General features: G+C 57.0%; 1 protein-coding gene across 1 annotated transcript; it reads left to right on the forward strand.

Moving 5' to 3' along the window:
* Positions 1-368: 368 nt before the first annotated feature.
* Positions 369-9,276, forward strand: TXLNA (taxilin alpha). Its single transcript, XM_075721925.1, has 11 exons — positions 369-483; positions 1,853-2,002; positions 3,086-3,424; positions 3,934-4,025; positions 4,974-5,144; positions 5,514-5,708; positions 5,871-5,990; positions 6,287-6,361; positions 6,882-6,974; positions 7,569-7,664; positions 8,109-9,276. The coding sequence occupies exons 2-11, from the start codon at positions 1,885-1,887 to the stop codon at positions 8,457-8,459; spliced, it is 1,650 nt and encodes a 549-aa protein (XP_075578040.1). The 5' UTR covers positions 369-483; positions 1,853-1,884; the 3' UTR covers positions 8,460-9,276.

Genomic DNA, 9,276 nt, shown 5'->3' on the forward strand with positions numbered 1-9,276 from the left:
CCCGGCATGCCCCGCGGGGAGGAGTTGTAGTACCAATGTCGGTCCGCGCGCAAGGCACGCGGGGAGCTGTAGTCCCCAATGGCGGTCCCGCGCAAGGCATGCTGGGAGCCGTAGTCTCCCGGGCCTCCCGCCGCGGCTGCCGCTTCTCCCTGGTTGTTCCCGGCAGGCCCCGCGGCGCCCGGTCGCTGATTGGGCAGCGGCGCGGCCCGGCGCATGCGCAGTGCGCAGCCGCTGGGAGGCCCGGGCCGGAGCCGCTTCCCTCAGCGCGGAGCCCGGCGGGAGGCGGGCGGGGCGCCGCGGGCAGCCGGTACCGGTACCGGTACGAGCACCGGCGAGGCCGCGCCGCACGGGGAGGGGGCCGCTCCGTCCTCCCGCCGCTCCCCCTTCCCCCCGATGTACCGGGGTGCCGCCGGCTCCTGCGCGCTGATTGGCTGAGGAGAGAGGGGAGACCTGCGTCAGACCGCTGGAGCTGACGCCAGCGGGGTGCGTGCATGATGTCACTGCGGTGCTGGGGGGGCGGGGGGGGCGCGTGTCTCCTTTTAACGTCATGGGGGGACCATACGGGGTTGGGGGGGGGAAGGCAGAGGCGTTAACGGGGGCAGGGCCCCGGGGGTACCGGGAAGGGGGGGGGGGGCGGGGGGCCGGGGTACGATCGGTGTTAATTGGGGATGGGACGGTGCTATTAATGGGGGGGGCACTGGGGGGAGCAGGGGCACTGGGGGGGGCGGGGCATTGGGGGGGCTTTGGCCGGGCTGGGGGTGCCGGTGTCAAGGGCAGGGGCCGGGGCAGGGTCAGAGCGGGGGCCCCTCGCCCGGGGTGGGGTGCGTGGGGTGCTGCGGGGCCGGTTATCGCCCGCCGGAGCCCGGGGAAGCGCAGGGGAGCTGCACTGTTGGCAGCAGCGGAGAAAAAAGAGCGCCCGAGGCTCTGGAGCATGTGTGCGGCGTGAAGCGGTGCTGCCGGGCCCGCCGTGGGACTGGGCACGGCCTCCACTGCATGTGGGTGGATGACACACGCGCTTGGCTCCTGCCGCTGCTAATTTTCTCGTGCGTTTTGCCTTCGTAAGCCCTGTCCTGGGCTCTTCTCTGAGGAAAAGCTGAGGTCTCAGTGCCGCTGCCGCAAAACGGCAAGAAAAGCCGTTCTCCGCTTCTCGTGGCACAACCCCTTGCCTCTAGACGAGGCGCATCGGCTGCCTCTGCTCCGTAATTAGCGCCGTAACCAGAGCAGAGGGTGCGGGTGGGAAGGCTGGGAACGTACGCACCCTGCGGAGGGAGAGAGGATGAGGAGAGACGAGCTGGGATTTGGGTTCGATCTGTTTCCGCTGGCTCGTGGCAATGCTGGTTCACCTTTTCAGCACTGAGCACCAGCTCTGCCAGGGAGCTGCGGGCTTTTCTCAGCCCTGTGTGCAGTTTTAGTGGGTGTTGACCTTACAGCTGTTGAGGCTCTGGTCTCCGGGTCCCCCACTGCAGGGAAGAGGTTTCTCTGTCAGCATGCACAGACCACTCTGAGTTTTAAAATCCCAGAGTAAAACACAGTGGGGGGTGAGGGGGAAGGACAGCCAGGGCTGAGAAGGCTGCACCCAGCAGATGAGGAAAACCGCGCGCTGTCTGCGAGTCGGGAGATGCTGCCTTGCTCTAGGAGGGGCTGCTTCCAGCTCTCCTCAGCTGGAAGAGGAGTTATCCTGATATGGAGACCTTTGAGAATTGAAAACGAAACGATGCTTCCCTTGGTGTAGAGCTGCGGTGGCAGCCTCTGCTAAGAACAAGCTCCTTTCCAGCACAGGTTGATGACTCCTAAAATTCCCCAAACCATTACTTCTTAAAACTAAGTGTAGTTGCTCTTTCTCTTTCTCTAGGGTTTGTTGAGACTGAGCAGGGTGAAGTCACGATGAAGAACCAAGGCGGGGAGACCAAAGCAGCCCCGCGGCCTGCGAGCTCTTCCAAAATGAGCAGCAGCCTGGCACTGGAGGAAGGCGACTCGCCGGAGGCCGCAGCACCCCTGGAAGGTGGGGAGTCCCCGGGGCCTGGGGCGTGCTGCTGCCTGCCCGCGGCTGACGGTGCTGACAGCCCGAGCAGCGAGGCGCAGGGAACGTGCGAGGGTGGGTTTCGAGCCTGGAAAGAGTCAGGCTGGTGCTTTCTCTGCGTGATAGTGGGCCGCTGTATCCAGCTCTTTTGATTTGTATAAGAGCAGCTGTGATTTCCAGGGCAGAAAATCCTGGGTTCTTCCTATTTCTGTGTGCGTATGGCTCTGAAGTAATTACCACTTCCTGACCAAAGCGTGGAGTTGGTTCTCACCTGAAAATGATGGGTTGTTTGTCGTTGCTTAGACCTTAAGGGTCCCATTCAGGAAATGTCAGATAATTGGTTCCTTGGGGCAACGTTATGTTGAGTGACCTGACCTGTTACTGGCACTTCATAAAAATAACTCTGTGGAAGATGAAAACCAGGTCAAATCAAGTAGGTGCTTGGTTAAAATTAACCCTGCCTTGTATTCTGGTTCCTAGTAAATGTGGGATGTAGCAAATGCGCAGCAAGGAGAGTTAGGTTAATAACCAGCTACTGTAAGTCTCTCATTTGGAGGAACTTTGGAAGCAAAGCAGCGTACTGAGGGATGCGTTGCCTGCTCTTTCCCTAAGCATCTGCTGCTGGGGACAAGATACGTTCGATCTGAGACAGTACAGCTGCTTTTATACGTGAGGAGAGAGGCTAACTCAGGTTTAAAAATCCATTGTAATGTAAAAAAGCCTGGCTCTGGTGACGTTAGCAGGCAGCTCCTATGAGGGAAAGCTCACGCACAACCTGCTCTCGCTAAAGGATGGGGGGGAGGGGGGGGAGTTTTGATCTTGACAGATGTCAGGGGCTTGGTCATGCTCGTGTGATCAAAAGAGAGGCTGTTAGGAATGCACCTCCATTGTCAGGGCAGCTGGCTGGAGACGCAGCCGGAACAAAGCAGCTTATGTTGCTGGAAGTTCAGCCAGCCTTGGTGCATGGGGTGCTCGGGAAACCTTCCCTTTGCCATGTGTTTATAGAGACCAGGGAGTAGATGGCATGGGGGAAGTCTCATGCTTTCGTGTTCCCGTCTCCCACAGCTCCTCTCGCACAGGAGGACGCCAAGTCCTCCCGGCCTGCTGTGCGTGACGTCTCCGAAGAGCTAAGCAGACAGCTTGAGGACATCTTGAACACATACTGTGTGGATGCCAGCCAGGAGGGTCCAGGCGAGGACGGTGGGCAGAGTGAGCCCGCAGAGCCAGAGGAAGCTGAGAAGTGTCGTAGCGAGTCCCCGAGGAACGGCGACCCGGAGTCGGGTGGCCCCGAGATGAACGGGGAGAAGGAAAGCACGAAGGGGACTGAAGAGTTTCGACCCGTCGAGGAGTGTGGGGAGCGGGATCAGAAGAAGGCTCAGGAAAAGAAGAAAGCCAAGGGCCTAGGTGAGAAGTTCCCTGCTCTGGTTGTGCTGCTAGCCTGAGAACTTCGGTACAGACATTGATTTTATACCGCGCTAATTGCCCTCGGTGAAATAAGCACCTTGGGTGCGTGATGTCCAGCCGTGCTTGGGAACAGTATGGCATCGTGTTCTGTGGTACGCGAGGAAACGTGCCGAGTGCTGCAAAGGCACTGACTGCTCCTGGGTGCTGCTGTAGCCTCTGAATTGTGTGGATTTCTCTTCTGCTGGACACAACTCTCTCTAGCCAGCCCAGTAGTGGTTTCCCGCTCTGAAAACCAGGTCTCTCCCCAGCTGCTTCAGGTGTTCGCGCGCTGTGTGCAGTGAAACCTGCGGGGCAGAGCCCTGAGAAGGCACTGGGGATGCTCTGGCCCAGGGCAGGCACTGCTGCAAGACCTGGTTTCTCTCTCCTGTCTTTGCCCTTATGAGCCAGAAGTCTGTGTAAGTGATTTTATTTTATTTATCTATTTATTTTAATTCTGTCTCTCATTCCAGGCAAAGAAATCACTTTGCTGATGCAGACGCTGAACACCCTGAGCACACCAGAGGAGAAACTAGCAGCGCTGTGCAAGAAATACGCTGAGCTGGTGAGTGCTTACTTCTTCGTTCCCGGCTCTGGGGCTGGTGGAGGACACTGCAGCAGTGAGCACGGGAGCTGCCTGGTGAGGCAGAAGATGGCTGCAGATGTGTTTTCTTGATGTTGAGAGGGACAGTCCAGGGACACACATGTAGCTTTGCAGTGTATATTCTGGGATCTCTGCAGTGCTGGATATCCAAATATCAGAGCACAGATGTTGCTTGGTCCAGCCAGGTGTTGTCGTTTGCAGAAGTGTAAGCATGGATGGGAGTATTTTTTGCGAATCTGCGTGTAAGAGGACTTCAGATCTGCTTTCTCTCCGCTCCTCTAACAGAGAAGCTGCATCTCTTGCCCATCCTGTCCCGGGAGCGTGCTGTGAGCTGGCAGGCCCAGCTGTGGCAGAGGACCACACGGATCCATCTCCTGTCACGCCACTCCATCGCTGCATTTCTGTTGATAATTTCCTAGCAAGAAATGTGTGTTTGGCAGAGTTGTGCTGCTGTGTGTGCACATACATAGCATCCATACAACACGCACAAAGTCTGATGCCACGTTTAACCAGAGCTAGGCATAGATCTAGTTCTGTGCACGGATCTGGTACAAAGGAGAGGTGTGGGACTGTCTGTCCATGTCCGAAGTGGAGGTGTTCAGGTTCTCCCTGTGCTCGGAGCTCTGCTCCGTTTGAGCAACGTGCGCGTGGAGGTGCTGGATGAATGTGCAAATCTTTCAGATTCCAGCAGGACACGAATTCAGGAAGGAGAAAGGCCCTGTCCAGAGGGCCTTGGGCTCTGTGTCAGTCCTGCTCTGCTCAGAAGTGGCATCTTTCGTGTTACAAAGCTCTCATCCTCCTCACAGAGCACAGAGAGCACTGTTTGGATCCCCATGTCCCCTCATAGGGGCACAGCATATTGCCCTGGTCTGTTTTGCTGCATCTGTGCCCTTTGCTCCCCTGTCCTAGCTGGAAGAGCACCGTAACTCCCAGAAACAGATGAAGATCTTGCAGAAGAAGCAGACGCAGCTGGTGCAAGAGAAGGACCACCTGCAGAGCGAGCACAGCAAGGCAATCCTGGCCCGCAGCAAGCTGGAGAGCCTGTGCCGCGAGCTCCAGAGACACAACCGCACCCTCAAGGCAAGTGTCTCCTGGGCGCTATTCCACGAGCTGCTTCATCCCAAGCACTCAGATCGCTTGCCATGGGCCTGCGAGCCGTTTTGGCAAACTTACCTTTGCCGGTGATTGCCCACAGTCTACCGTCCAGGGCAGTGCTTTAATTTTACTGTTAAGCCATCATTATCCACCGTGCCCAAGTGTTATTTCAGGCTGTGCTCACTGGAGAAAGGGAGGGAAAGGCCCAAAGCAGGCTGGGGAAGGGGGCTGTCAGGCGGTGGGCCAAAGTCCCGTCCTGATTGATGTGAGCAATAGTGGGAGCCTGGGCGGGTTTGCTCAGCTGCCCAGCACAGAGGATGACATGTCCCTGCTGTCTCTGCCCTCCTCACGCAGGAGGAGGGTGTCCAGCGTGCGCGGGAGGAAGAGGAGAAGCGGAAGGAGGTGACATCCCACTTCCAGGTGACGCTGAACGACATCCAGCTCCAGATGGAGCAGCACAACGAGAAGAACTCCAAGCTGCGCCAGGAGAACATGGAGCTGGCAGAGCGGCTCAAGAAGCTCATCGAGCAGTACGAGCTGCGGGAGGAGGTGGGTCGGGGTGGGAGACCTGGCGTAGCACATCCATTCTGCCCAGCGAAGCGTGTTTCTGCTGCTGGAGGGGAGAAGAGGCCTCTGGGCTCTGGGCCCTTGCTGCCTGGGCAGCAAGGGCTGGGCTGAGCGTGTCGGTAACTGGTGGTGTTCTCTCGGCAGCACATTGACAAGGTGTTCAAACACAAGGACCTGCAGCAGCAGCTGGTGGACGCAAAGCTCCAGCAGGCGCAGGAGATGCTGAAGGAGGCGGAGGAGAGGCACCAGCGGGAGAAGGACTTTGTAAGTCTTCGAGCAGTTCTCTAATGCACTTCGCTTTTTGCCTTGTCCCTCTGTGGAGGCTTGTTACCGTTGGGTCGCTGAGTGCAGAGCCCGAATCGGATCAGGCCGTGCCAGGCCTCCTGTGTGCCCAGCAGTGGCCGCTCCCCCAGTGATTCCGGGAGCAAGGCTGGAGCCCTGCTCTGCTCTCTGTGTTTCTCCCAGCCCGCTCTTGTCTCCAGGCGAAGCGGCAGCCTTGCAGGGGCACGAGGAGAGCCTTCCCTGGTGGCAGCAAGGTAACTGCTTTCACTCTTCCCTAGCTGCTGAAGGAAGCTGTGGAATCGCAGAGGATGTGTGAACTGATGAAGCAGCAGGAGACCCATCTCAAGCAGCAGGTGAGTTACCTGGTCTGTGTGCTTAGCCTGGTTTATTTGTTTGGGGTTTTTTCCTTCCTCCCTAAGCAGGGAACAACCCAAAGTTCCTTAATCTGGAAAACACAGGAGGAGGATTGCTCCTGGGTTTTGTATTGGTGAGCCTGTGGCAGCATGGCGTGAGCTGGGACTTCCTTCTGCAGTCCTGCCTTCTGGGAGAAAGGGGCCTTGGTTTTTACCAGCGCATTTCCCGATGCTGGGAGCAGTCGTGTGATCAGACCTGGCTGAATCAGACCCAGCAAGTGCCTCCTGCCAAGGCTGGGAGATGTTTGCAGAGCACATCTGAGGGTGTTTCCCTAGGAAAGAATTTTTCCACATGCCCCAGTACCTGATGTTGGCAGAGCAGCTCCAAGTGCCAGTTTGTTTGTCGTGAAGTCCAGTCACAAGATAACTGGCTCAGTTCTTGGCTGACATCTCCCCTCTCCTGGGGAAGGCTGTCAGGAGGTGCCGTGGTGAGCAGCTGCAACCCTGTCTCTCCCCGCAGCTCGCTCTCTACACAGAGAAGTTTGAAGAATTCCAGAACACCCTTTCCAAAAGCAGTGAAGTGTTCACGACATTTAAACAGGAGATGGAGAAGGTGGGTAACACTTTTGCTGCCCAGCAGAGCTTGCATGGGCTGGAGGCGCTGCCTGTCTGTCTCTGTTCGATGCTTCTGTGAGCTGCAAGAGCTGCAGCTCCGTAGTTTTGTTTAGTTTTGCTGGTATTAAAATCAGACATGAGCTGGAATTGCTGCAGCTCTGTAGTTCTGTTTAGTTTTGCCGGTATTAAAATCGGACACGAGCTGGAATTGCTGCAGCTCTGTAGTTCTGTTTAGTGTTGCCGGTATTAAAATTGGACACGAGCTGGAATTGCTGCAGCTCTGTAGTTCTGTTTAGCTTTGCCGGTATTAAAATCGGCCACGAGCTTGCAGAAGGTTGCTGCTGTCCTTGCTGTGCCCTACCTGTGTCAGAACCAGCAGCGTACCCCCGGCTCCTGCTTTGTTGTTACCCGGTCAGTGTTTCCCTCTGGTGAAGCTGTCGGCAGCAACACAAGGAGACGCTTCCCTGGACAGCAGAACCTCACTGTCTGCGCTGGGATAGCGGGTGCCCATTTGAGGACATGGGAGATGTAACTGACTGCAGTGCTCTGCCTGGGGCTTATTTGTTCCCTTTTTGTCACCGTGATTCTGTAGATGACTAAGAAAATCAAGAAGCTGGAGAAAGAGACCACCATGTACCGTTCTCGCTGGGAGAGCAGCAACAAGGCTCTCTTGGAAATGGCTGAAGAGGTGAGGAGGCTCTGGCTGTCCTGTGTGGAGGCAGGCAGCTGGAGCGGCGTGGTGATGCGTTGTGGTGTTTGTCAGGCTGGAGCTGAGGGGCAGCGGGACGGCTCCCGTCTTATTGTGGGCAGGCTGGGTGCATGGGGGGTGTTTTTCCCTTCAGCTTGCTTTCCTTCCCTGTACGTGGCGGTAGGAGCCCTCTGTCACATGGCAGAAGTGGTGGTTAATTAGTGCCGAGGTGCGTGGAAAAGGTCAGACAGTCTCAGTGGCGCTTGGCCTTTGTGGAGGCAAAGGAAGACAGAAGCGGTGACGGTAGCATCGGGTCTTTTGAATGCCAAATGTTGGCATGGTCACAAGTATTTTCCCTTTGAACTTCCTTCTGAGGTTTCATCTCGCTCCCTTTCTGCCTCTGTCCCCAGTGTGGTGGAGTCTGAACTGCCTCTCTATTTGCAGAAAACCCTTCGGGACAAAGAGTTAGAGGGGCTTCAGGTGAAAATCCAACGCTTGGAGAAACTGTGCCGAGCCCTGCAAACGGAGCGCAACGACCTCAATAAGAAGGTGCAGGACCTGTGTGCCCACGCGCCCCGGGCAGACACAGACCTGTTGGAGCCTTTGAAGGACCCATCTCGGGACGGCTCCGAGGCGGCGGCGGGAGGTGCTCCGGCAGAGCAGCGCCTGGCCGAGGATTGCCTTCACTCCGGAAAGCCGACGCACAGCGCGGATCCCGCGGAGAGCCTGGGAGAACTGAGCATAGGAGCCTTGGGGCAGAGTGGGACTGAGGAAGGCTCTCGGGGCGCTGACTGAGCCCGGTGTGCGGTAGGCAGGGCGCGGGAGGGTGACGTGAATGTTTCTGTAGACTTGATCCAATGCCCCTCTCCTGGTTCTTGGACAGGCGCAAGTGGACAGCTCTCTGGGGGATTTGAGATTTCCTAGCTTAGGTTTTTGGAGGGTTTTTAAAATTTTATATATATATATATATATGATATATAAAATATGTGCAGGGCAACGTACACTTTATATATGGATATACCTGAAAACTAGAACGACCCACCTCCCTGCGTGTGCGTGAATAACTAATATATGGAGACTCAACTTGATCGTCCCTTTCACTAAGAGACCTTGTCATCGGCAGGCTGCGACTCCCCTAAAATCTAGCGCGGCTCAGGACAGCAGGCGCCTGGATCTGCCCCGGCACGCGGCGCTGGGACAGCCGGATGCGGCACTGCCTCCACCTTCACAGAGACTCTTGCGTCGAGTGAAAGCGAATTTGCTGCGCAGGGGAGAACCGAAGCGTTTCCCAGCGCTGGATTCTCCCTCCCTCCTCTGCCTCGGGCAGGAGGGAGCTCCGGGACTCGCTCTCGTTTTCTCGTGCCCTGGCTGGCAGCTCTCTCGTGCGCGAGCTGGGCAAACGAGGGCGAAAGAGGCCGCTCCCCCCTCCTCTGCGTGGGGTTTGTGTATTGAACGGGGACAAAAAGAAGCAGCGAAACGGGGTGCCCGGTTCACCCAGGCCTCCCGCGGGCCCTTTGCTCTTCCCGGCCCCTGCCGATGTCTCAGTAGCCTTATGATTCACAGTTGCCTCTTTGCTATACGCACACGTGCACAAGTGTATTAAACAGTTAAT

The sequence above is a fragment of the Pelecanus crispus genome, chromosome 16 (genome assembly GCF_030463565.1).
Source record: "Pelecanus crispus isolate bPelCri1 chromosome 16, bPelCri1.pri, whole genome shotgun sequence".
Lineage (NCBI taxonomy): Eukaryota > Metazoa > Chordata > Aves > Pelecaniformes > Pelecanidae > Pelecanus > Pelecanus crispus.

Excerpts from the sequence above, each read along its gene's own strand:
- TXLNA (XM_075721925.1), top strand. The coding sequence starts at position 1,885 with ATGAAGAACCAAGGCGGGGAGACCAAAGCAGCCCCGCGGCCTGCGAGC. Across the intron at positions 3,425-3,933 it reads GAAGAAAGCCAAGGGCCTAG|GCAAAGAAATCACTTTGCTG; the intron begins GTGAGAAGTTCC and ends CTCTCATTCCAG. Across the intron at positions 5,709-5,870 it reads AGTACGAGCTGCGGGAGGAG|CACATTGACAAGGTGTTCAA; the intron begins GTGGGTCGGGGT and ends TTCTCTCGGCAG.